The sequence below is a fragment of the Podarcis cretensis genome (genome assembly GCF_951804945.1).
Source record: "Podarcis cretensis genome assembly, chromosome: 1".
Taxonomy (NCBI): Eukaryota; Metazoa; Chordata; class Lepidosauria; order Squamata; family Lacertidae; genus Podarcis; species Podarcis cretensis.
The window spans coordinates 80,796,567-80,824,270 of record NC_137170.1 but is presented as its reverse complement, the minus strand read 5'-3'; the positions used below and the strand labels follow the sequence as shown (position 1 = coordinate 80,824,270).

Below are 27,704 nucleotides of genomic sequence, written 5' to 3'. Positions count from 1 at the left end.
TTCAAATGCCCCAACAATGTTTTGGATTACAACTCCCATGCATCCTAGACAAGCCAGTCCAATGCTGACTGGGGCTGATAGGATATGCACTCCCAAACATCTAGAAAAGCATTGTAGATCTCTATCACACAACACAGATCTACCTTTTGCAGGGGCTGTGAATGGGCCCATAGCTATGGTACTAATGTGGGGTTTGCTTCAGTCTGCTACCCCATTTCACCATTTTACTCAACCCACAAATGACAGGCAAACACTGTACTTTGAAGTTACCAGTTCAAAACAAATCCGCATTCCATGACAATAGTTTCTACTACACCTTTCAACAGAGATGAATCAGAAGCATTTGTCTTCCTTCTGAGGACAATGGTTCACCCAACCTCTAATCCAGGCTGTGTCATGCCCTCATTGTATTTGACGGTCATTGGCGATCCCTAAACGGAGGTCCCTAAATGTAATTGAAGGATCGCATTTCAGGGCTCTTATTATTTAAAGTACAAAGAAGTTTTCATATACGGAGAGGATCCAGGTGGGTTCTCATTTCATCCATTTCATCCATCTGGCTATATACTTTAATCACTGCTCTTCTGCTGCAAGCTACAAAAATCGCAATAGTACTTTCTACACTGGGGGGGGGGGGGGTTTAAGATTGCTTTGTGCATGTATGTTATCCTGCCTTACTAGCATGACACAATTTAGCGTGGCATGTCTGAGCAGCATTCGGGGAAAGCAGTTCTCCTCAGCACCGCGAAAGGCATCATTTTCTGGAGTGCCCAGCTTGGGCGGAGGCCCAGAGCCTTTCTCCCGTGTCAAGGCCGGCAGCTCGCTGCCTTTCTATACGGAAGCCTCCTCGCCTCCCGCTCCGCCAGGCCAAGGAGCGCCACGCGCCACGCTTCCATTCCTGGGGCTTTGAGTAGGGACTGCGAGACTGTGCCGCTTCCTCCGCGGGGAGAGAAAAGGGCAAGCCCGTCCTCTCTTCCCTCGGACTACCAGTACTGCAGGCGCGCTCCGGTATGAGAAAGAGGGAGCCCTCCTCTCTCCTTCCAAGCCCAGAAGAGCCCCGCTTTCTTTCTTTGGGAGGCGCGCGCGAGGGCAGAGGCCGCCTCCCTCCTCCCTCTGCTCCTCCGAGCTCCGCCCCGCTGCTGCCTTCGCCCTGCCCGAACGCGCCCCTGCCGCGCCTCCTCCTCCGGCTTCGCACTTTGCGCCCGCTGCTGCTGCTGCTGCTGCTGCCTCCTCCTTCCCCGCCCAGTCACCCCGGAGCGGCAATTCCCGTTTCTCGGCCCCGGCCCCGCCCTTCTCCTGGCAGCTCGGCCAATCCGGACCCAGCCGGTAGCAGCAGCGGCGGTGGCAGCGGCGGCGCTCCAGGGTGCTGCACTGCGCGCGGGCTTCCCTCGCGCATTCTTGCGCGCTCTCTCTCCGTCTCCTCACAGCCGCCTGCGAGGAGGCGCCCCTTTTCCTCCTCGCCGGATAGCCCGTAAGTTGAGCCTTTCTGCCCCCCCGCCCCACCCGCGGTTTTTGTCTTTCGGTTCTCTCCCGCTCGTTTAGGGAGGGTGGCCCCGCGCACATCTAGAGGAGCACGCGGGGCCCGGAGGGGGCGACGATACTGGGGCGGGGAGTGCCCGGGGGTTGCTCCGCTCGCCGTCTGAGGGACTGTCTAGGAGAGAGACGGCGTGCGCGAGAGAGTCCCTTCCCACGTGAGCGCCTTCCTCTTCCGCGGCTCCCTGGCGCTTAGCGGAGGAAGGACATCCCAGGGTGGGGAGCAACTTGGCTCCTGTGTGTGCAAGAGGGGCCATTGGTGAATCGCGGTTTACAATCTTCCTTCCGTTAATGCAGCAAGCTGGGACAGGAGGAGGGTCTTCTGCTGCCTAACGGAGCACAACTCTTTGCTCCCCTTGAGCTCATCGAGTCCTGTCAAAGATTAGGAAACGGAAATTTAGACTGAAGTTTTGCATGGTGTACCCTTAACTTGGATGCAAGCCCAGCTGAACACAGCAGGACTTCTGCTTGTGCTATTAAAATACTATTTTTCCTTCTAGCTTTTACTTGAACTTAGCTGGTATTTTGCATTGGAGTGAAACCTTTTGCCACTAAGTAAGAACTACTGAGCAAACAGTGCTCCGTTGTAATCTCTTAAAGTCCAGGTTGCTCACAATATGGTCTTCTCTGAGGAGTGGCTGACAACATATAATAAACAAATGCTGTCTCAACTTGACAGGAAATTATACCCTTTGATATTATCAATGGCATACAGTGATGTACAAACATTGGGGTTTTTTTTGGGGGGGGGGACTTCATTAGAAGTCAGGCAATCAAATTGTTTCTTTTTTAAAACACACACACACACACACCTTAAATTCACTGGTTCAGTCTCAAAAGTAAGCCCATAGGGTTCAAGAGCCTTACTTCCAGATAAGTAAGTGTAGAATTGCAGCTGTAGTTTTCATAATAAAGAATGTTTCCCTAGTACAGTTAAACCCTCTGTTTCCCTAGTGTGCATTTTGCAGAGGAAGGGCAGCTCTATACAATACAAATAGTGGAAAAAATGAACTGGTTGCACCTCTTGAGAACATTGCTTTCAGCGATGAGTTGACAGCAGTGGGGGTGTATTTTGGAATTGGGTAAATAATACATAATCTTTGGACATTGTGTACAGGTAAACCTATCCCTATAAACCACTAATGCTGTAATTCTGGAGCCTGCAGCTGTACATATTGCCAAGAATCTGAGCCTTGCAGGAACTTGTAGACCTTCATTTAAAACTGAGGAAACACAGGGCATTATGCAAACTTTGGTTTTAAGGAAGCTTTTGTTTTAATATGAATTTCTCATAATAATGGCTGAGCTTATATCTTGGCTACTGCTTAGAGAAGATTATGATGGTTTCTTAGTGGGCTCTTGTGAGGAATTTCTAAACGTTTTCTTTTAAAATCATTTACTGCACCAACCCCCTGACCATGGCCCTATACATTTGGGATAAATTGCCGTGAGCAATGTGGTAGTTCTAGTATAACTGGAATACTGTAGCTGGGTGAGGTAGTACAAGCAGGATCCTGTTTCTCACACCTTTAAATGGAAAGTGTCTCCAATATTAGCTGCAAGCATGATTCTTCACATAGCTGCAGATTAGGAATAGTCTTAGTATGGACAAAATAAAAAGAAGTTATTGTGGTGTTAACACATGTGCAGTGCCACCAAATGTGTATTAAGCCAAGTGCTCATTCCTGCTTATTAATGCTTGAGATTTCTGTGACTTGGCCAAATCACCTCTGCAACAGAGGAGCCAATGACCATCTTAGCGTGGGGTTTTGAAAGTCCTGAAACACTTCATTCTAATATAGGGCAAGTGGAAGCTTACACATTGGATCTTCCCATTCTGTGCAAAAACCAGACTTGAAAACTGTGGAATACCTTGAAATGTCAACAGTGCTGAATTCAAGGCAGGGGAGATTTGAAGGCGGCAGCAGCAGGAGCGGCCCATGCATGAGGCGAAGTGAAACCATTTGCCTCAGGCGGCAGATCCAACCCCCTCCCTGCCCCCACGGATGCGCCGCTGCCAGTCCCACTACAGCTTCCCACACCACTGGCACAGCACCATTGTCTGCTGTGCCCTTGCCACTGCATTGTGGAGGCAGTGTGGGCAAAGTCGCAGGTGAGAGTACAGTTGCAGTGGTGGGGATGGAGTGGGGATCCGGAGGTGGGGCGGGCGGGCGTTGGGGTGCTGTCAGGATGTTTGCCTACGGTAGCATAATATCTCAGGCTGGCACTGATCAGAGGTGGGTGGGTGGGTGGGTGGGGTTTTAGCCTTCCACGTATTCGGCTAGACATAAAGTATTTCACCAGACAATGCACACTTGGCATAGGGAGGCTGGGGGCCATAACAATGAAGCATTTGAAAAGCGGGGGCATCTCGTGAATGCATCGTGTTTTAAGAAGGGTAGGCAGCACTTTATGTTGTTCCCAAAGTTGAGTGGTGGATGCCCGAAGTGCAATAATAGTAAAAATAAGCCTAGATGTTACAAGAAACCTCACAGAAAAGGTTTTCATGCTTTTCTCTTCCATCCACAATGGGAGTCTCATTGAACTTTGTAGGTCTTTGAGTGAACATGCATAGGATTGTTCTATACGAATTTTTAATCCTATGCAAAGTTATGTGGATGCATGTCCTTTTGAAAGCCCTGGGACCTAGAATATTATTTGGGTGCAGGACAGGGACATAATCAAGAAATGAGCAGCACAAGAGAGAGAAGTGTATCCTGTTCTCTCACTCCCTGCACCCCATATTGTATATCCATGTTATACTTTTATAAATCTGAGGGTTGAATTTGCCGCCGGGTTAGCTTGTGTTTAAGAAAGCACTGAATTTTAGTCGTACTGTGAATTTCCTTTTGTATGTGTGAATCATTCAAAGTGCTTTATCGTTTTCTTGGGACATTGATGGTGCTTCCCATTTCTAAGAATTGGGATGTTGAAACAGAATCAAGGCTAGAGCGTGAAAGGCAAGCGGAGCTTTTGTAGTTTGGTGGTGTGTTGTGTGCAACAGCGTAACCTTTTGCCTACTTTTCTGAGTCCGTCATGTGATCTTTCTTTGCTGTGGAGGAAGGGCGGGGTTTCAAGAAGTACGCTGCTTTGCAGAAGTGCCTTTCAGATGACATATTGCATGACTCCATAAAATTAAATCACCAGGGCCTAATAAAACGGGGGGGTGGGGATGAGAGGCCGGACTGAAGAAAAGGCACAAGAAGGCACTATTTTGGGAACTCGTTGTAGGTCAAGTATGTTTTCTTGCGTTGCTAGAAACGGAAATACTGTAGTAGACGCTGTCTTCCTGCTTGCAGTATTGCTTCTGGAAAATACTCAGTTGTACAAAAGCAAAAGTAGCAGCGTGCCCTGTTGTTGTAGATAAGTCGTCTTCACTGCCAGCTCCAAGGATCTGGGGACATATTTCATGGAAGTCAGTTATTTTCCTTTTATATAACCTTTTTATAAAATTGGGTATTCTGATATTTGACAGTAAAGTTTAGTTCTAGACATATTTCTATCTCCTGTTAGACTTCCACATGGGTTGCCATATTCCTCTGTTGTAGCCAATACAAGCAAGAGTTTGTGCTCCCTTAGAGATTAACCAATTATGTCACAATACATTTGTTAGACTTGAATGTGTTTTGTGCTTGTTAGATTTGTTCGTCCAGTAAATTAATCAGTGTGCCTGCCGTCCTTGGCATGATACCCATGGTTTCTCGCCCTTTTTGTTCCTTTTGGTGTAACATAGTAATTATGTTGAGTACTTGGGAAACACAGTTCAATCTTTTACAAAATTAGGCTATTTAAATATAGAGAATAACTGTTGATTTTTTCTGTTTATTGGAGAATTCTGTAAACCAGTGAAAGGAACTTATAAAAAGTTAAATAATCAAAGTGGTTTGGTGCGTGTTTCTTCAAATCTGTCATTCTTTCTGCTATCTCTTTCTTTGCATATCTGAAACTTGAGAAATATTTGCAGTGGTCTCTTAAGAATTATGTGCATACAACCAAAGTTGTAAAGCCAAAGTTCTCTTCCTTTATTCTCAAGTGGAATATTTATAAGTGAAGGAGAAATCTGAGGAAAACTGCTTTGAAATGCAGTTGAAATTACTACTGTCTATAGTGAAGTTAAAAACAAACACAACTTACTTTTCAGCATGTCCTGCAGACGATAAGCCTTGTTTCTATTACAACAAGGAAGGGGTAGTCCCATTGTCTTATTCTGAAAATTATTAACCGCTTTTATGAGAAATCTAATGTGATAGCACTTTCATACTGGATCTTGTGTGTGCATTCTGACCTATAGCCAGTTCATACCTTAATGAAATGGGTGTTGCATTTACATGGCTGCTTCCCATGTTTTCGTGGTAATGTATGTAATGGGGAAACTGTACTCCAAGTGGTTCTGACATTGGAGGCAACAATAGACACCTTCCGTGTGGTCTCACTGTTAACATATGGGGCAGCAACCACATTGAAGCAGTAATTATTAACTAGTGTCTGTTCTTTCTAAGGAACACATAGATAATAGATAATTCTTTATGACCACTACTCTTACAGTAATTTGACAATGCTCAGTATCAGGAGTACACTTCTTATCTAGATTTTATGATTTGCCCCATGGAGAAATACCAGTTCTAATCAAGGCAAGAAATTTGTAACCTCGAGGAGCATTAAGAACCTTGCTGTTACCAGCATGCCTGTGGTGGGAGAGGCCAGTTGACATAAAGTGGGGAGCCTCTCTGCTTTCTCTAGTTATGTCCTGAACCCCTTAGTCTTAGCCACCTTCTCTGGGATGGGTATTACTAATACCAGCATATCACTTGTGAGTTGCAGACAGCATTCTGTACCAGTTTGGTGCAAAGGATCTTGGGGCATGCCACATTGATTATGTTGCCCCCTAGAAGTGAATGAGAAGCTTGCAGATTTCGGAAAAGAGAACAGCATCTCTGCATACCCATATGGCTTTGCATTAAAATATACCTGTTCTTTCATTAAAAGAAACAACCAGTTGTTCTAGGTTTGAGTAAAGCCTATTGATCTATTAACCTTTTAATGTTTATTGCAGCTTGTGATAAAAACAGGGTGCCTTCAAAGAGCTGCTTACCTTTAGACTATTGATGGGAAAGCGCAAGTGAACTTGCACAGCTGTCAGTGACGTTGTCCTTGGCTGACCTGCTGTTTTGTACTACTTTGTTTTCCTTGCCACGTAGGGTTTCTGTTTGTCCATTGGCTCATGATGTGACTTGCAGATGCTGTGTAGCTACGTTGAGAATCTGAGTTTAGTTCTCTGACATTGGCATATAATGTGCTTCATTCCAGAAAAGCACACACAATATTTCTAGAGTTCCAAGCCATAGATTAGTTTTCAGTAACTCTACTCATTTTCCTTCTCTTGCTTGTGCAAGCCTTTTCAGGTTGGCATTCTTCTCTACTGTGTTTTCTTTGTAGTCATGGTAGTACCTCTTTTGGGGGAAGCGTTGTGCTTTTTCTTGGGTACTTTGTCCACCTTTCGTCCCAACCCACTCAGCTCTCACCTGTGGCTTCTATAGGCTGTTAGCATGTGACAGTGGCCACACACCAGGAATGGGTTCAACTAGCTGGCTAAGTCAGGTGAGGGTAGCTGATGGGTCTTAAACCCTTGATGAGTTAGAGCAGCGGTTCTCAACCTGTGGGTCCCCAGATGGGGCTTGTCCACCTGGGAAGATAGCCCATTTGGAGAAGAAAACACTAATTCAGAGTGGAGTCCCTAAGACAGTTGGATGGTACTGTGTACACCTTCTGGAAAATCCTGCAGCCAGGCTGGTGCCAAATGTGTTGCTCTTTGGACCACATCAACGAGGCTGAGGGCAGGGGGCTTGTCGTCTGGGCAGCTGAGAACCTCCATACACACTGGCCAGGCTTGTGCCCCAGAGAGGTCACTTGGGTGCTGCTAACACAGTGGTTTGACTCAGAGGCGCTGCTAACACAGTGGTTTGACTCAGAGGCGCTGCTAACACAGTGGTTTGACTCAGAGGCGCACTGCATTGTCTCTCGAGACAGGTGGATGCCAACAACCTTGCTCCTTCTCCCATTTTATTTCTTTCTAGTTGAAGGCTTCTAGTTCTTAGAATGTGCCTTAGTAAATGTGATCACCTTCTTCATACTTGTGATCAGGCTACATATTTTTATTTTCCTTTTAGCTCACTCACTTTATGCCACACTTGGTTGAGGACCACAGCCTTAACAAGTGACATGAAGGTGGGAAAACTTCTGGCAAAATTAACCAGAACTTCCCACCCTAGGATATTAGGATTTTGATACTATGCTCAACTTATACATTTAAACTATTTCTAGACTGGCAGTTATTTAACATTGCTTTAAAACAGTGTCAAAATATACAAAACCAATATAAACATAGCCATTGCGTTGCCACTAAACGAAACATGCTATTTCCCCATGAAAATACTAAAACATTTTCTACCATCTACTCTGCTTTTTTCTAAATGGTGTTTGTATTATTTTAGGGGTACTGAATGTCAGGCCTGGGGGTTAAATGCAGCCCTCCAGGCCTCTCTGTGCATCTCTTGGCAATCTCCCTAGACCATACTCCTCACTTGTCCTGCTCAGCAACCTCCTCAAGTGTTTTTGCCTGGTTTGATTGTGTCTTTGAACTGTGACAATGCCTCTTTTTTGTTTTGCTGAAGAGAGGTAGTGTATTTGTGCAGAAGCACCCAACTTTCGTATGATTCAACTGTTGCTCTGACCGCACCCACCACAGGTGTGCAACCTCTTGAAAGTTGCCCTTGAGCAGGCTTCCTCAAACTCTGCCCTCCAGATGTTTTTGGCCTACAACTCCCATGATCCCTAGCTAGCAGGACCAGTGGTCAGGGATGATGGGAATTGTAGTCTCAAAACATCTGGAGGGCCGAGTTTGAGGAAGTCTGTCCTTGAGGAAATGTGGCTCTCCACTTCTGCATTATTTGAATGCATTATTAGTCTTTTCCTATTGTTTGAGTCCTTGTTGCCCTGAATTTTGCAAACACTGCAAGCACTTAGATCAGCAGAATAACGTATCCAAAACTGCAGGGAATCTTCTGATTTTCCTAGCCCAAGGTCAGTGACTGGATACCTAAATCCACAGGGAGAAAGCAGTTCCTTGGCAGTGGAGTGAAATGGCACAGTAATGGACTTCACCCTGTTATCTAATGGAATACAGTGGTACCTCTGTTTGCGAACGGGATCTCATTCCGGAGGCCCGTTCGCAACATGAAAAGAGCACAACCCGCATGCGCGGGTTGCGATTCACCGCTTATGCGCCAGCGGCGAAACCCGGAAGTAATCCTTTCTGGTACTTCCGGGTCGCCATGGGACGTAACCTGAAAGAACGTAACATGAAGCGGACATAACATGAGGTATGACTGTAGTTCTAGTTTTCTAGATCTGACGCTATATAAAAGCTTCATTAAGCACAAAACTTTGACATCAGTTTGGAGGGAAACCAAAATTCTGGGGTTATAAGTTAATGAAGCTGCTATAAAATACATAGCTTTCTAATGTCTCATGTACTGAAGTCTTCAGAAGGGCTAGATGTTCAGTATGGATCAGGGGCATGTTGGGTTAAAAGATAACCATTGTTGGTAGCAGAATTGTAATCAATATACGTATTTACATATATTAACAGAGATTGGACATTTTGCTTCTTAAAGATATGAAATCTGTTCTGTTTTGTATTCCTGACTGTGTGCTTTTTTTTTTTTTTTGTATGTTGTGTTTTGTTATAGGTCAGTAAAAAATAACTAATACTGCTATTAGCAGTAACTACTTCTCTTTAAATCATTTTTACTTGATACTGCAACACACATATTGAATTGCTCCTTTGATCAGCTGAGACAGTGGAATAGTTACATCCATTCCTTCTGAGAACACATTGTGCTATTTCCCCCTAAAGCATATTGGTATGACTACAGAGTAAATCATTCAGATGTAGCACAGATGCTGTTGGCATTGAGAACTTGGGAGAACTATGCTAAGTGGAGAGATTGTCTCAAGCCGTGTGTGTGTGTGTGTGTGTGTGTGTGTGTGTGTGTAAATCTTTACTCTTCCTTTAGCAAAGCCTGGCCAAGGGTACTTTGCCAAATGACACGCCGGCAACCCAAATAAAAGCTTCCTCATTTTTTCGTTTGTGTAATTTTGTATAGCTTTTGCTTTCCCTGCAGTAGTGATCTGCATTTTCCCCCCAGCATAAACGCACATGCTCTGTAGTGCCGTGGCCTTTCACCCACTTTTCTGAGCAAACATGTGACTGCTTTAGAAATGTGGAGGTGGGGAAAAGTGCTGTACAGCAGACTATTTAAAAAATCTCATTTAGAAAGCGGGAGAATAATCTTAAAAGAGAAATGATAGTTCAGGGTTTCTTTAATACTCAGCTGTCTGCTTATAATACTAAATCATATTTTGTTATTTAAGGGAGGGAAACTACAAACTCATGTAAGTGAAGTGTTAGTGACACTGCTAGGGCTGAAGGCATATCCATACTTACCTTTGCTCTGTACAGTACTTTCTAGGCACAGGTCTGTGCTTTAAAGCTATTTGTCTGAGTGGGTTCTTTTTTTCCACCCTGGAGCTTCCCCTGCAAAAACCCACTCTTTAAAGCTGAAGCTCAACAAACAACAATTTCGGTTTTGCACAGATTGGCATTTGCTCCAATTCAGCGTTAAAGGGTGGGTTTTCTCTAGGAAAGCTACAGAGCACAGTGCGGATAAGCCCACTGCCATATCCTTTAAGTTTCATATATTTTAGCATTTTGACCTCTCATATTTGTCCATGAGTGCAGAGTAGTGGTTCCCAATTTGCAAAACACTGCGGATGCCCTGTTTTTCAAAAGCCAAGCTATGGACTCCCTACTTGTGAGAATTTTGATATCTCTGTAGTAGTTTTCGTTAAGTGAATCGTGCAGTGGAACCTCTGGGTGGGTTACGTAGAATCCCTGGTGGTCCGTGGACCTCCACTTGATAATAACTGGTGCAGAGAAATAATAAAGTGGTACCTTGGGTTACATACGCTTCAGGTTACATACGCTTCAGGTTACAGACGCCGCTAACCCAAGAACTTTGCTTCAGGATGAGAACAGAAATCGTGCAGTGGTGGCGCAGCAGCAGCAGGAGGCCACATTAGCTAAAGTGGTGCTTCAGGTTAAGAACAGTTTCAGGTTAAGAACGGACCTCTGGAACGAATTAAGTTCTTAACCCAAGGAACCACTGTATTGAGTGAGCATTTTCTTTGGAAATTCATGTGGTGGAAAGGAAAAAGCATTCAGTTTTAAAATTTAGAGGGGCGGGGGCAGGGGAGCTAGTTTTCAACATCAGTGTCTGAGACCCTAGTTTTCTCTTTACATGAAATACAATTAACTCTAATTTTCATGCAACTATTCATATATCTTGCCTAGAATTCATTGCTTAAGAAGTTAGAAATGAGAATCAAACCAGCCACTAAGAACACAGGAAGCTGCTTCATAGCAGATCAGAATATTTGCCCATCTAGAGCAATTTTGCCTACTCTTGAAGATTTTGGACAGACGTTTTGCAATCAACTGCTACTGGATAATTTTAACTGGAGATCCTAGTTTTGCATGCAAAGCCACAAGCTCTGCTACAAAGCTCTGGGCCCTCCTCCACCGGGGAAGGAAGCAGCTCTCATTCTGCCAGTGAACAATAATGTTGTCACAGACCTTGTTAAGGGCCTGATGTAGAAATGGAAGCTTCCATTTAAACTTGTATCATGCTTGACTACTGCAAAGAATGTTGAAGTCCTGTATTCATTATAAGAGGAAGTGTTTGGTCCCCAACTATTTTCATTTGTTTCATTTGCCCAGTGGCATATACATGCGCTTCCAGGGTTAACACTGACAGCAAATATGATAAAGTTGTCCTCTGCATGATCATTTCATTCTTGTGTCTTCCTTTTAAAGCCAATCTTCCCTTAATCCTCTGTCACTCTTTCCTGGCTATATACTAGTCCCATCCCCAACCTGTGACTTTGTCTGTGGCTAATGTTGTATTGCTACATGAAGATCAGCTTTATCTACGCACATTTGTTTTAAATAAAGCTGTAGGTCAGTTGTGGGAAGCCTTTAGCACATGTTGTTGGACTACAACTCCCAACGTGCCTCACCATTGGCCATACTGAGTGGGTTTGGAAGTCAAAAATTATCTAGAGGCCTACATGTTTCCTTACCCCTGCTTTAGGTCATAGTGTACCAAAGAAGAGAATGAGATATAAATCAGGTGGCACCTCCTCAGCCATGAATGGATTTTGACAAGCAGCTTACAATATATCATCGAAATGTTTATGCTTTATTCTCCTATGTGAGGAACCCAGTTTCTTTCCACTATGCAAGATTTACCGGTACATAGCAATTCCAGTGCTGATTCAGCCATCAATCCTGCCCAAAGGGCTGTCGGCCTCATCAAAATATATTTTAAAGCATTGTATTCAATTAAATGTTCATTTATCTCTCTCTTTTTTTAAAGAGTATTCATTTTTATTGTGGCAAAACTTAATCCAGTTATGGTTTGGATGGATTGGGAAATGGGGAGAGAGGAGCTGGACTATTGTTGGGCAGTGAACCAAATTGCCAAATTCGCTCTAAAAGAACTCTGCTTTTTAATGGAAGTGGATGTTCTAAGTATTCGTTACACTGGAGTAATAGGGTGTTAAATCTGTATGTGAAAAACAGTTGCTTAAAAGCTTTACATGAAATCTTTCCTGTGGGTTTATGACCATCAATAATATCTTGGTTCTGGCAAGCAGTGTCTGGCTTCACTATAGCACTTGTTCTTAATGAGAGAATGTGATTACTCCAGAGCACAGACTTCTTGTCAGTTGCCTTGTTGAAGTTATTGTGGGCACTCATGCATGGTGAGGCATATCTAGGCTAAGGTATGACTGAGCTTTTTGGCCACACACATAACTGAGCCGTAAAAGGTGGAAAACGTACCATTAACTATGGCTTACTATCTTGGTCTTCTCCAAATCTGTTAAATCAAAGTTTCCCAGTTCCAACAAAACTGGAAACTTTAGTTAATGGAAGACTAGCCAACATTTTTGCTTACATGTGCAAGGGCTGTGTGCATGACCAAAAGGCTCATCCATAGTTTGGCTTACTGGTGAAGGTATAAATGACTGAATGCTGCCTAATGATGTGGACTGGAGTAGCACTCAAGCAGTATTTGATACTTTCAGTAAACAAAGATGATGATTAGTCGCCTTTACAAATTTGCAGTAGATATCATATTCTTGGCTTCTAATTCTCTCATGCAAATTAAGTAGCTACGAATAAACATTTGTTTGTTTTTCTGTTTGCCAGGTAAATTCTAAAAATGGCGGAAGCCCACCAGGCAGTTGCTTTTCAGTTTACTGTAACCCCAGATGGAATTGATCTGCGTATGAGCCATGAAGCTCTCAGGCAGATCTATCTATCTGGTCTCTACTCATGGAAGAAGAAATTCATCAGATTCAAGGTAACTCATATTGCAGATCTGAAACTATACTTGGGACTGAATCATATATTATGCAGCAAACAAGGGTTTCTGAATACCCAATTTTGCATTTTGCACTAGTTTTGGTTGATGTGTGTATGTACACCACACCTGTCCATTTCCCCCCTCCTGGTTATAATCCCTCCTGGCTATTTTTCTTTTGGGTTAGATTTAAAGACCAAAACGAAGTCTGGCCAGAGCAGAACCAGAGAAGAGGTGTGGTTAAGCAACACTCTGCTGCTTGCTAAGTCTTCCTCCTCCTGGGTTAACTAGCAACCACATGTTTCACAAATGTGGGAACCAGATAGTGTGAATCTTACTCTGAAATGTTGAAATAGATTTCGTGAAAACCCATGAAATGTTCCCCTCACTTTTACTTTCACTTCATCTGAACTGCCTACTGCCATGGAAAAGTAGAGCCTTAAGGAAGTGATGCATTGTATTGGGTATTGATCTTGGACCAGGCAGACCTGGGTTCAAATCCCCGCTTAGATATAAAGCTCATTTGACTCATCTGCTATTTCTCACTAGTGCTATATGAGCAAGAGAAGGAAATGAAAGGGCTTTCCTGTATGCCATCTGATTGCCAGATAAAGTTATCTGGCAATCCAGGAGCTCTTCCCCTTTGTTAGGGCCTGCCTTTCTATGCTAGGAGATAGTCCAGGTGAGGAAAACATCCATCATAAGGGCCTATCATAGTTGTGGGCATGTATCACCCTACCCCTTCCCGGTTTGGTGGGTGCAGTTTGGAGGGTCCTGTGCGGATTTTTAGCTTCCCAGATATTGCCATATTTACACTATTGCCATATTTACCAGTCTCCAATACATTTTAAAAAGAAGTTCATCCACACGTCATTCTTGCTAATTATACATAACAGTGTTCCATAAAGAACACTGAGTTAGTCTGCCGTGAGTTAGTCTGCATTCGCATGGATATGTTCACTAAATACGTTTGGGTGCATACGTTTGGGTGCATCAGAATCCAGAAAATTAAAGTATAATATTATTGTGACTCAGTAGGGCTCTTTTTATGTTCTTGCCTTTCCAGAATGGCATCATCACAGGAGTCTATCCTGCTAGTCCATCCAGCTGGCTTATTGTAGTGGTAGGAGTTATGTCAACAATGTATGCCAAAATAGATCCTTCATTGGGACTAATAGCTAAAATCAACCAGACCCTTGATACCACGTAAGTAAACTCTCTCTTTGCATTGAATAGATTTTTCTGGTTAGTCTTAATGATGGGTGGTACGTCATTTCTCAGTTTGGCTCAAGTGAGATAATAATGATAGAGTAGAATCCTATCTTGTCGCCCCCCCCCCCTTCATATGCTTACCTTGCATTTGCTGCTCTATCAACAGTGTTGGGGAGTGAGAAGAGTTAAGTGTCTCTATATCCATATGCAGAGACAAGTACATGGTGCACCAAGCTATTCTGGGTCTATGGACCACAATATAGCTCTCTCTATGTGTGCGTGTGCAGCAAGAACTCACAAAGAGCTCTGAGAAATTTCATTTCTTGGCACTAGGAATGAGGAATGAGGAAGAAATTTGATCCCATTCACATTTAATTTGCGCTTTCTTAGAAAAAAAACCGCAAGAACTGAAACACAGCCATCCTTTAAAATTAACGCTTCTCGGAATTTTGCAGTGCAGCTCTCCAGCCATGAAACAGTGTACCTGCCCTGAAATGTGTACCTCTTCTGAAAGAGTGGGTGCAGGTGGAAGGTGGGGTTGAAACATGGTAACCAGGCATTTACCATGTTAGTATTGGCAGCTTCCTCTTCCCCCACCTCTTATAATTTTTAAAGGGCTGCCACCAGCACTAGCCAAGGGTAATTGACTTCCATGTCCACCCTGCAAATACACTAGTGTCACATTCTAAGGGAATGAGGGGGACCATGATGGCTGGGGCTCTGTTACAGCCACCACTGCTATAAATGTTGTTTTTTAAACAGTAAAAGAAAAGGGGGGCTGCCATAGTAAGTATATTCCTCCTCCTAATCATTTGTGCCATTTTGGGGGCCTAGCCTGGAAATAATCAAACAAGCCACCTTGGTGAATTTGGGGGTCTATTTCAGCACAGTCCTAATGTTCAGAATGATCTCTTCTTATTAACAGTGGCTTACTTTGATATGCTTCACTCTTTTACATTTGTCCAGAATTCTTGGAGTAACAGATGCTCTCTCTCTTTTTATTTTTTAACAGAGGCTATATGTCCAACCAAACACAAGGTATTGTCAGTGGGATTCTTTTTGGGACGGGGCTCTGGGTGGCCCTCATTTTCTCCATGCGCTACACGCTAAAGATGCTGCTTTCCTACCATGGGTGGATGTTTGCTGAACATGGCAAACTTTCCACAGGAACCAAGATATGGATGGTAAGAGATTTTTATCTCTCTATATTTTGGAATATGTAGTTGATGTGATTATATCTGCCATTAGTAACTTAGTTTTCAGGGGCGCAGCTTCAATATTTTTCTTCCCAGTTCCTTCTTATTTCTGCCCCTTAATATTTAATGGAAACCAAGGAATGCCACTGAGGTGCTGCTGCTTATTCTTCAAAAATTTCCCTTTGGTTACATTTTGTGAACTGGCAGAATAGCCTTCCACTTGGGTGAAACGTGTCTACTCTTGACTGCAATATTTGAATAGCTAGATGTTCAACACAATTAGCCTTCCCAAAGGACCACAGTGTGACTAGTTTCTCTCAGTAGTGGAACACAAGCCTTGGTAAAAGGACCTCAAGCCAAATTCCACTTCTGTCAGGAACTTGCAGCTTCCTCAGTGTTACAGGGAGGCAGATGGTGGCTTACCATTCTTCCCTTATTTTGAAGAAAGCATGAGGAGAATGTGTCGGGTGGTGTTGGGGAAGTAGCTGGGAGGAAATACTACCCCCCCCTTGTGTAGCCTTGCAGCATAAATAGTCTAATCATGTATCCTGTTGGTAAACAGGTCTTACCAAGAACGTGGTCTTGTGGTCATTACATCCTGTCCCTTTTATATATTACTTGACTGTAAAAAGGAGTTCAGGGGAAATGATAGATTGTATGTTGAATGCTTTTGTGGGAAGTAGAAACTGGTTGCAAATTAAATGTCTGATAGTTTTCTTCAGATAGGATCCCAAGAGCTTTCTCATTTGAATACAGGTTCTATCTGAAGGGTAAGGCTTTAGAGTATTGTGTCAGCCTGGCTTGGTGTTTTCATTGGCTGGAATTTTTGGCATGTTCTACAAATTCAATACTTAAAAGACCAGTTTTTCTTATAATGCTAAGCTTGAGCAGTGTGAATAGTTATGACTAATCTGTTTTGCTGTCTTGATTTTTCCTCCTGGATAGTGGCAGGAAGCTGTTTATTATAACTAAAATAGCAAGTGTGTTAAGAAATATAACTAATATTGCTTCTCTTCTCCCAGGACTAAAATTCTCAGATATTTGAGATATTTTAACCTAACTGGCTTACTCACTAGGTTGCAGCATTCTATTTCACTACAACACGATTGACCAGTCTAGCTTTTCCCCCAAGCTTCTTTCCTTACTGTAACTTGTTTTCACATTTTTTTCTTTATTTCCCTAATTAAAGAACCTTGGGAACAATGATTGATTGTGTCATTATTAATCTGTGCTCATTGTATGAACTTCTGTGTAAAAGTTTATAAAATGCAAAAGTTTAGAAAATGAAAGTTTAATCCATCAGTGGTTGGTGCCCACTGGGACTGCTAAGGTGGAAGGCAGGGAGACCAACAGTAGGCAGAGTCAACGCCAGGTGGGGCCAGCTAATAATAGTTTTGTCCCTGTCCTCCTCCCTGCTGAGCAGTACTAAGGCAACTGCTGAATCTAAGGAGGAAGCCCCCCCCCCCGAATTAGTTGTAAGTAAGAATGCAGCTGGGTGGAGGCTAGCTGAGTGCAAAGAGAGATTGGTGGAGCAGTGCCTCGTTTGTCCTAATGAACAGCGGAGGTGAAGCGAAGCAGCAGAGCAGATAATTGAAACAGGCAATGTAGAATACCAAAATAAACAAAAAACAAAAACCCAGATGAACAAAATGGTCTTAGTCTAATAAAACACTGAAATAATCTAAAGCGAACATAAATACTGCTCTTGAACGACAAATACCAAGCATTAAACACACACCAGCTTCAACTAGTTTCCAAATCCCCAAGCCATCCTCAAATGTATCCTGAGTGCACACTTATAAACACACTTGGACACACACAAAGGCACAGCCTCAGGCTGCAGTTCCGGAAGATATAGGCAGTCCAGTGGAAAGGCCAACATGCTTCAGTGTTGTCTAGATGGTCTACATCTGGTGTACATGCCTCACCCCCCTTCAAAAGCTTTAGCTCCCAGGGATGTAGCTGTCCTGTCCTGCACCATGAAACACTTGAGTGTTCTGGCTGTTCATGTGGAATACCTATGCTCTTTCCTCCGTCCTTGACAGTTGCACTACCGAAAATATTTCAGTAAAGCAGCCTTCCTCAATTTGGTGGCCTCCAGATGTCTTGGACTACAATTCCCATGAGGTTGGTGGGAGTTGAAGTCCAAAACATCTGGAGGCCACCAGGTGGGGAAGGAAGAGATGATTAATAGTTCAGTACTGTGCTGTCAATGTACACAAAACCTTACATGAGTTAGTCGGGTCCCTGACCGGAAGGAGATTACAAGGGTAAAGATGAGTTGGGAGGAAAGAATACAGGGAAATGTTGCTAGGGTTAGCTTGGTACAATAGGGGATCTAAATTAAGACGATAAACCAAAAGCCATGTGAAAAAGAACTTCTGCAAGCTTTGAAAGCAGTAGGCTAGCAAGAGATCATGTGTTTTATGGTTACCTTGTACAAAGGAAGTCCAAAGGTTTAGAGTGCACATTTAGGAAACAAAATATAAATACTTATTTCAACTGTTGCTTTTTTCTGTTTCATTTTCAGACACTAGTGAAGCTTTTCTCGGGTCGTAAACCAATGTTGTACAGTTTCCAGACATCTTTGCCACGTCTTCCTGTTCCTGCTATTAAAGATACCGTAAATAGGGTGCGTAATTGAACCCACCCCCAAACTTTAATCCAGATGAAATGTTGCCCTTGTTTTCCTTGTCCAGAAACATGCTTCAATAAAGATGTAACATGATTTCTAATTAGTTCGGTTCTAGGTTATGGTATGTCTGTATCCATTCACAACAAACTCAAGAATACTCAAGGGCACACCTTTACTTTATCTTATATTTATACCCCTAATGGCAAGATAGTCAGTCTTTACATTTCCATGTCTTTTATCTTCTGTCTGCATTGTGTAATCTTTAAATGGCTTGGAGTCTTGTGATTGTTTTCTTCAATGGACTTTGTCCTAAGAATTACATTATGAAAATCACCAGTACGTGATGATGAAAGGAAACCACGATAACAATTTTAAAAGTGCAATTTTTTTCCAAACGAAATACCCCCCCCCCAGCATATAGCATATTATATTCTTTCAAGAGTCTATAACATTTTGCTAGAATATGAGTGCTAATTTCAGCACACAAAATTTATTACATGGTGAAATGGGCCCAGTTGGAGAAAACATACTGAAACATCTCCGATAATATCTCTGGGAATTTGGTCACAAGTTATCTTTTATATATGGACAGTGTAAGGAATTACTATAAGATCTTGTTTAAATGTCATTCTGAAAATGATACAAATTTCTGGCAATATCATGAAGAGAGAGGTTTTGTTTGTTTTAACCATTTGTGGGAATTGTTCAGAGGCATATTCATTGATTCCTAACCTGCAGTTTAGTACATGGAGAATGTGTATTGGGTCAAAACTCTTCCTCCTTGCCCTTCCATTGTCTTTTTTCGTCAAGACGCCATTCCTGGCTAGCTTAACTATAGTTCCCCTTTACAATAGAAATGAGAAACTGATTTAATGTCAGTTTACTGCCCAAGATCTTAAACAATTGTTTTAAACATGGCTGGAACAGTTTCAGATGTAACAACGAATGATAGTTTAAGCCCACCAGGATCAGCATGCTGATAAAGATGGTGAGCTCAACACGCACTCCAGACTTGTAAAAAAGAGTTTTGCAATGCAGGAATATACATTGAAACTGGGCCAGAGAACTGATCTCTTTCATTGCTGCTGGGAGAATGGTTCATGCTAAATTTTGGAGGCAAATGGAAGTGCTGATAACTAAAGAGTAACTGTGCAAGTTGTAGTGCTGTGCTTCTATAGTAAAATGAAATTTGTATGTGTGGAAGAACTAAAAAACTGAAAACATGTTTAATAGCTAGAGACCTGCTAATTTGCCATAACCTTTAAAATGTGACTTGATAGCTTACAAGCTAGAGCTCAGTTAATGGGTTAGTTTCTCTCATTTCCTTTCCCATATATGTAATTCCTCTTCCACTCTTCCAGCTTTTTCTCACTTCTCCTTTTTCCTCTCCTCTCCTCTGTCAGTTGTGCTGCTATTTCCTCCTCTCCAGTCTGTTCCTGCTCTGTCTTCACTTCATTCCTTCCCCTATTGTCTCATTTGTTTCTTTATCTCCCCACATACCCTGTTCTTTTTTCCTACTTTTGTCATGCCTCCTTCCCTTTCCCCCACTAAGCTTTCTCTTCCATCTTGTGTCCTTGGCCGTTCATTCACCTCCCCCACTCCCAGTTTTCCTTTTACCAGCACACACAGCCTCATGCCTGCACAATGGCTGTTGGGGGCCTGCCACACGAACCTTGTTTCCACAGTTCTTTGTAGGATGAATCAGGTGCAATTTATGACTCATGTGCAGTTGTGTTAACCTTCGTCGGAGGTGAAGGTTTTCCTCCTTTCACCATAGTTTTTTTTTTGTACTTTTGCAAGCTTCATGTCTCCACAGCGCCTGCTAACACTTCCCTCTTATGTGCGTTTGTGCGGTGCTGTTTTTGCTGCACAAACATTGACACTCTCACCTGAACATCGGAATAGAGAGAATGACACCTTCCAATAAAGAGTCAGTTCTTCTAAACAACAACATGATCTGCTTCAGGAATGGCTTACCTGTGGCACTCCAAATGTTGTGGGACTCAAACTCCCATCATCCTTTTTATCACCTGCCACACTCTCTGGGGCTGATGTGAGCTGGAGTTCCAAACAATGCATGCAAACAATGCCACGGCTTAGCAACTCCATTTGGAAGATCTAGTCAAAACAAAACAACCTACAAAATATTTCCAGATATTTTCTACAAGGTGACGGTAGATGCAAACGCTTTTTAATCGTAGTTTGAATGGAAATATAAGCAACAGATAGTTTGTCATTCTTCGAGTCTCTCTTGCTCGCTTATTTTCTTACAGAGATTTGTTTCCATCTTCTTGATGTTGCTCTTGTTAGCTTGTTTCTCAGGTTCCCAGTGATGACTTGCAACAGCATCAACAAATCCTGTAACTCGGGTTTCTCTTGATTATCCCACTATATCCCATTGGCAGTTGCTGCTGCTCTATTGTAAATTATTGACTTGGTTTTGGTACACCCTTCTGCATTGACACCAGTTCTTCTTATCAATTCCAGTATTTGGAATCAGTTCGACCACTTATGAACGATGAGGAATTTAAAAGGATGGAAGGCCTTGGCAAAGATTTTGCACATAATCTAGGACCAAAGCTACAATGGTACTTGAAACTGAAATCCTGGTGGGCTACAAACTATGTAAGTAAATGAATTGAATGCTTTCATGAAGTCATGCAGTTAAAAGCTTCTCAAATCTTCATACCTGAATTTTCCAAGGTTCTTTCCTTAAAATAAAAGATAGCGTTTTAGTTCTAGAAATTCTATTTCTTGTGTTGACTGCAGAGACTGGAGATAGTCAAGACTTCTAAAAGGTTTTTATGGAATATATAGTAATCCCACCATTTTCAGTAGCACTGTGGCTGGTGCTTTTTTGTGCAAGCATCATTTGTATTCCTGCTGCTAGGAAGGCTGCTAACTGTATTGACAGCCTACAGGTATATTGGGTCATAATAAATTACTAGTTTGATCTCATAATGAAGCTTAATTATCTTAAGTTGTTGAACCCTTATGTTAGCCGCCTTTTCCTGCATGGTGAAAATAAACTTGTAAGCCACATGCAAATGCTGAAACTCTTAGGTTCTCTGTTTAACTCTAGGCAAAACTGCCTGTTTGTTCTTGCACCTGTCTCAAATGTCGTTTCCACAGCTCAGGGCTGATGTGGCAAACCAGTTTGGCATTGCACAATGCTACTGATTCACAGATGCTTCTCTGGTTAATCAGATCCTTAACTCTGCCTTAGCCAGTTGCACCAAGCATCAGGTACCTAGAAGCTACTTGATATTGGGAGTAGGCTAGTTGAACAACTCAGTTAATTCTGGTGAGAATCAGAATCAGAAGAATCTTTATTTGCATCAGCCACTAGCCATAGCAATAAAATAAAATAAAATAAAATGTACTGAAGATAGAGGTTAAAAACTTAACTAGACAAAATACATTTTGGACGTTTACATCAATAATAAAATAGTATATCTTATTCTAATTGCCCCCACTAAAAACCTTGCAGTTTTTGCTGTCACTTTATCATCTTGATCTGCTAAAAGAAAGGAAACAGTAGCAATGCTTGAGTAACCTGGCATGGACAATAATAGAGGGGCAATAACCTCACTCCTCAAATCTTTATAAAGAGTGCAAGCCAGAAGCACATGAGCCACTGACTCAATACTGCCATCTCCACATGGACATAACCATTTTTCCAGTGGAATGTTTTGAAATCGACCTTCAATAATTTGTACCAACATTACTAGTGAGATCTTTCTAAAGAAGAACTCCATTTGGTTATTGAATATCAGAGAAATTGCTTTTCAGATGCTCTTGATAATTTTTTGTTTCGCTCTCTAGCAAAAGTAGAAAATAATACTGAGATAGTATTCAGTTTTCATTTTCAGAATCAAAGTGTATCCAGGTGTTTAGAGTATTGATGTCCCAGTAACTGGGGCACTTTGTTTTACTTGGTGAATGTCACTGATTAATTATTTTGATCTCTTTCACTTTTCTTATAGGTTAGTGATTGGTGGGAAGAATACATTTACCTCCGAGGCCGTGGACCAATTATGGTGAACAGTAATTATTTTGCAATGGTGAGTAAATGGTACAATTTTGAAGGCGTCATCATTTCTCCTGCAGAGCCACTTCCTTTAGGGCTGAGATGGGAAACCTGATGCCCAGGAAGACTCCCCTGTGTGAGTGCCTGAGGGCCCTGCTCTTGCCACTTACCATCTGGCCTGGGGCGCTTCTTTGTATGATGAGTCATTAAAAAACCATCTTTAGATGCGGCCACGATGGCCAACTATCGCCCAGTCTCAAATCTTCCATTCTTGGGCAAGGTGATTGAGCGAGTGGTTGCTGAACAACTCCAGGCACGCCTGGAAGAAGCAGACCATTTGGATCTCTTCCAGTCGGGATTCAGGCCTCATCATGGGACTAAAACTGCCTTAGTCGCACTGGTTGATGATCTCCAGCGGGCTAGGGACAAAGGTGAGAGCTGTTTCCTAGTTCTGCTGGATCTCTCAGCGGCGTTTGATAGCATCGACCATAACATCCTTCTGGACTATCTTGAGGGGCTGGGAGCTGGGGGCACTGTCATACAGTGGTTCCGCTCCTTCCTCCTGGGCCGTGTTCAGAAAGTGGTGGTGGGGGATGAGTGTTCAGACCCCTGGGCTCTCACTTGTGGGGTGCCTCAGGGTTCTGTCCTCTCCCCCATGCTTTTCAACATCTACATGCAGCCGCTGGGAGAGATCATCAGGGGGTTTGGGCTGGGTGTTCATCAGTATGCGGATGATACCCAGCTCTACCTCTCTTTCAAATCAGAACCAGTGAAGGCTGTGAAGGTCCTGTGAGAGTGTCTGGAGGCGGTTGGAGGATGGATGGCGGCTAACAGATTGAGGTTGAATCCTGACAAGACAGAAGTACTGTTTTTGGGGGACAGGAGGCGGGCAGGTGTGGAGGATTCCCTGGTCCTGAATGGGGTAACTGTGCCCCTGAAGGACCAGGTGCGCAGCCTGGGAGTCATTTTGGACTCACAGCTGTCCATGGAGGCACAGGTCAAATCTGTGTCCAGGGCAGCTGTTTACCAGCTCCATCTGGTACGTAGGCTGAGACCCTATCTGCCTGTGGACTGTCTTGCCAGAGTGGTGCATGCTCTGGTTATCTCCCGCTTGGACTACTGCAATGCGTTCTATGTGGGGCTACCTTTGAAGGTGACTCGGAAACTACAACTAATCCAGAATGCAGCAGCTAGACTGGTGACTGGGGGCGGCCGCCGAGACCATATAACATCGGTCTTGAAAGACCTACATTGGCTCCCAGTACGTTTCCGAGCACAATTCAAAGTGTTGGTACTGACCTTTAAAGCCCTAAACGGCCTCGGTCCAGTATACCTGAAGGAGCGTCTCTACCCCCATCGTTCTGCCCGGACGCTGAGGTCCAGCGCCGAGGGCCTTCTGGCGGTTCCCTCATTGTGAGAAGCAAAGCTACAGGGAACCAGGCAGAGGGCCTTCTCGGTAGTGGCGCCCGCCCTGTGGAACGCCCTTCCAGCAGATGTCAAAGCGATAAACAACTACCTGACATTCAGAAGACATCTTAAGGCAGCCCTGTTCAGGGAAGTTTTTAACGTGTGATATTTTAGTGTATTTTTGGTTTCTATGGAAGCCGCCCAGAGTGGCTGGGGAGGCCCAGCCAGATGGGCGGGGTATAAATAAATTATTATTATTATTATTATTATTATTATTATTATTATTACTATTATTACTCCAGTTGTTGCTGGACTACAACTCCCACCATCCCTGATTATTGCCATGGTGGGGCTGATGGGAGCTGTATTCCCAACAGCAACTGGAAGGCCGTAGGTTCTTCTCTGTGGGCATGTAATTTAGCTGGCATAACATCCTAAATTGTACACCAAGTCACATGCCGGTTGCCTGAACTGAAGTAACTCACGTTTGGGGTTGCTTCATTATCCATAATCTTCCCAGCATGTGCACTAAGATAGAACTTCTGTTGCAATGTAGCATTAGATTCTGGTATGACTAAGAGACTGTTTTTGGGAGGGTCTTTTTTTCTGCATGTCTGGGGAGTCCCCCTGCACGGGTCAAAAATCGCTTCCTTGTCTATGAGATGTAAGGTCATCAAGTTTGCTGTTAGAGAAAACGGTATGAAGTGGTGCAATTTAGAGTCCCCCAGTTTAAGGTGCCAGCCATGCCCCTTTTCAGAATATTCCATTCCACTCCTTGATCCCTATTTTCCATTTCCCCAACCCCAGCCCACCAGATGCTTTGTTCTGTGACTACAAAGCACACTCAGCCGACAGTGAGCTCTTTTGGTATTCCGTCTCTTAGGATTTTTTCGTTTTCAGTTTTGCTAACCAAAGCGTTTTGCAAGCCATTCCACAATGGTCAGTCAGTATTCCATGTCCATCCTCATTTGGCTTGGGTGTTTGTTTGTTTGTTTGTTTTGAAAGAGAGGGTTATCCTGTTAAGTTGTGTTTTTAATTATATGTCATCTGCTGATAGCTCCTTCTTGTTCATGTATGTTTTGACTACATAAATTCAGGAACTCTCCCTGAGGACTGGAAATAGAATACTAGATATTGCCCTGTTTGCTTGTCACACTAAGCCAAACTGGGGTAAGAGTGAGCCCCAGGCATGGGGATCTTGACCTCTTCCCTCCTGCCTAGTCATTTTGCTGCTGTACCACATTGAACTAGGCCTTGGTTTAGCTTAACGTGTTAGGCTTGCAGTATGGCTTTCCTGGACAAACCATGGTTACAGCTTGTGTTTAGTCTGAATAGAGCAAAGCCATGAGCCCATCTTTGGACAGCTATAGCTTAACTCCATGAATCTCAGCAGCAAAATTACCAGGGTGGAGCGAAGCAACTCCTGTCTCATCTTTGGGAGCACACATGCTCACACATTCACACTAAGCCATGGTTTGCCTTAGCGTGATGTGCAAACCAAGTTGGTGTCTTGATTAATGAGGTGGAAGATGTTTTCTGAAGATGACTTTCAGTGAATGTCATACTGACCTGCAGCTCTACATGCACTTTGGTGCAACAGAAGTCAAGTAATATATTCTTTATTACATTTGAATAAGACAGTGACTACTAGCAAAGGCCTAACAAAGTAGAAGCTTGTGTGCAGTTGGTGCTGTTGTGTTGTATGAACTATATATAAATGAAAATAAATACATGTGAAGCTTTCCTTTCAACAGTGAGCAGTAGGGTTGTGTGCATTTGTGATAACATTTGTGTTCTTCAGTACATACGGCTCTGCTAACATTCATCCCTGTCCATTCTCTTTATCCTTTAGGATTTCCTCTATTTTACTCCTACCAGTATACAGGCAGCTAGAGCTGGCAATGCTATCCATTCCATACTGCTATACAGAAGAAAACTGGACAGACAACAAATCCAGCCAGTATGTACATTAAAAAAAAAATAGTCACACATTTGGGTCTGATGGATATAAGAAAAGCCTCATTACTTGCTTAAAAGTAACTCAGAGGAGGAATGAAGCCTCCTACTTTCAAATGTAAGACATGATTTGTCCACCACAGTTAAATGTGCATCTCATAGCAAGCAAGTGAAACCATGAGGTTGTTGAATTGCTGGGGAACAAATTGATGCAAATGAAAATTGGTTTAAAGGGCAAGCCAGTGGGGATCCCTTGGCTAGGGTCCCACTCTTCTTCTTTGGACTCAGCTTCTAATGCTGCCTAGCTGATATCAATAGAATTCCCATCTAGGCCTCATGGGGGCATGGGTACAGAACTTTGGGAGGGGTTCTAATATGTTCATTCAATACTCCTATTCATTATTACAAGCCATAGGGCACCCTCCCCCTGTTCTCACAGCAGATATGGAGAATTCTGTCCTGTGCATGGAGCAGGGCCACTTGAAAAGTGGACTACCTTTCAAGTTTCCATGAACAGTCTATATAAGAAAAGCTACTTTTCCTGTTCTGTTTTAGTACGTGATTTCTATATTTCTTTGTAGGAGGCATTTTAGTGGCACCTTTTAGTGGTACCTGGGGCCAGGAAAGTGAATCTTTACTGTATTACGGATACAGATAAAGTCTATTAAAAGAGATTTGAAAATTATCTCAGATTTTGAAAATGATGACATTTAAAGGATTACAAAAAACCTTAGTGGCAGCCCTCATTTTGATTGATATGAACACAATGCAGCATAATGTTGGAGGGTGCAGAAAAGGGATAAATTTTGGAATGTATATGGCAGCTTAAGAGCAATTGGAAGAACTTCTGCAGACTCTACCATTGGCAGACAAGAGAGAGGTCTAGGGAGAAAATAATAATAAAAGGGATTTTGGAAGCTAGCATACTGAAAATGCACAAGCATAAAGCCTACAGGGAAATTGCATGTGTGTACATGCCGTTTACTGCCAACCTAGCAGTTCGAAAGCACGTCAAAGTGCAAGTAGATAAATAGGTACCACTCCGGTGGGAAGGTAAAGTGGCTTAGTCATGCTGGCCACATGACCTGGAAGCTGTACATTGGCTCCCTCGGCCGCAACCCCAGAGTCGTCCACGAGTGGACCTAATGGTCAAGGGTCCCTTTAACTTTACATGTCATGGAATATACATGTTAATTGATGAAGGTTAGTGAGCCACAATTTCCTCTTGTGGAAATGAGATGTGAAGTGGCCCCAAGGATCAGCAAATCTTCTGGCATTCTTTCTGATTCACACGTGTTTTTTTCTTCACGTGCTTAACTCCATTTGTGAAACGCAATCATAACACTCGTTTGCGGCATAGATTCTTCTGATGGGATCCACTGTTCCACTCTGCTCAGCACAATGGGAGAGGATGTTTAATACATCCCGTATTCCTGGAGAGGAAACAGGTAAGCTGAATCAGCTGAAGAAAAGGAACATCAAAGAATTGAAATACTTCCAGAATTTCTTCTTGAGTATACCATTCTAATAACAAACATTCATATTTGCAGTGTGTGCAGCCCAAGGAGAATGGAGTGACTTGTACACTTGAAATATGTGGCAGCCGTTGATAAAATCCTGATCCACATTTCAAATACCTTGCTGGTTCACCTTGTATGATTATGTGCTGTCCCTGTTCTTTCTCTTTAAAAAAATATAAATAAAGGTGCTCCCGGGAAATGATTTGCTACCCGGTATGGGTTCTTTGACTTTCCTTTTTTCCTTTCAGCTTATGATTTACAATGCCATCCCAATGTGCTCTTCTCAGTATGAACGTTTGTTCAACACTTGCCGTTTACCAGGCACAGAGACAGGTACAGTGTTAGTCCTGTCAATCCTGTCAATGTTTTTGCCTCCCCACTTTTGCATCCTAATCTTCTATGTATGTAGCAGATAACTTAAGCCTACAACATTTGCATATCTTGTGAGGCTGTGTGATTTTTCCATCAGAGAAATCACCATAATTTGCATTATAATATGCTAATAAGATCCAGTTCTTAAAAGTTATGAACCATTTCAGTGTTGTGCAAACGCACTACTAAGTACATTGAGGCGTATTATAATGAATGATGAGAGTTGGTACAGGAATCTGTTCCCATTTGCTGTCACTTCCTAGAACTGTTTGTGTGTGTGTGTTCCTGAACAGGTGTTGAATCATTTAAATGTATTTTTTGGTTTGTATATCACATTTCTATGCCTCTTCTGTGTTG

General features: G+C 42.9%; 1 protein-coding gene across 2 annotated transcripts in view; it reads left to right on the top strand.

Annotated features, from left to right (window-relative positions):
- Nucleotides 1-1,265: 1,265 nt before the first annotated feature.
- CPT1A (carnitine palmitoyltransferase 1A) overlaps nt 1,266-27,704 on the top strand; it is a 45,427-nt gene continuing 18,988 nt past the window's right edge. The window contains exons 1-9 of one of the 2 annotated variants that reach the window (XM_079991286.1): nt 1,266-1,471; nt 12,866-13,019; nt 14,086-14,225; nt 15,244-15,415; nt 17,958-18,059; nt 20,550-20,687; nt 22,049-22,126; nt 25,352-25,459; nt 26,816-26,903. In XM_079991286.1, coding sequence (XP_079847412.1) covers nt 12,879-13,019; nt 14,086-14,225; nt 15,244-15,415; nt 17,958-18,059; nt 20,550-20,687; nt 22,049-22,126; nt 25,352-25,459; nt 26,816-26,903 — 967 coding nt within the window. In that variant the 5' untranslated portion in view covers nt 1,266-1,471; nt 12,866-12,878. Of the gene's footprint in view, nt 1,472-12,865; nt 13,020-14,085; nt 14,226-15,243; nt 15,416-17,957; nt 18,060-20,549; nt 20,688-22,048; nt 22,127-25,351; nt 25,460-26,815; nt 26,904-27,223; nt 27,309-27,704 lie in introns of both variants that reach the window. The other variant, XM_079991287.1, reaches the window with a different exon arrangement.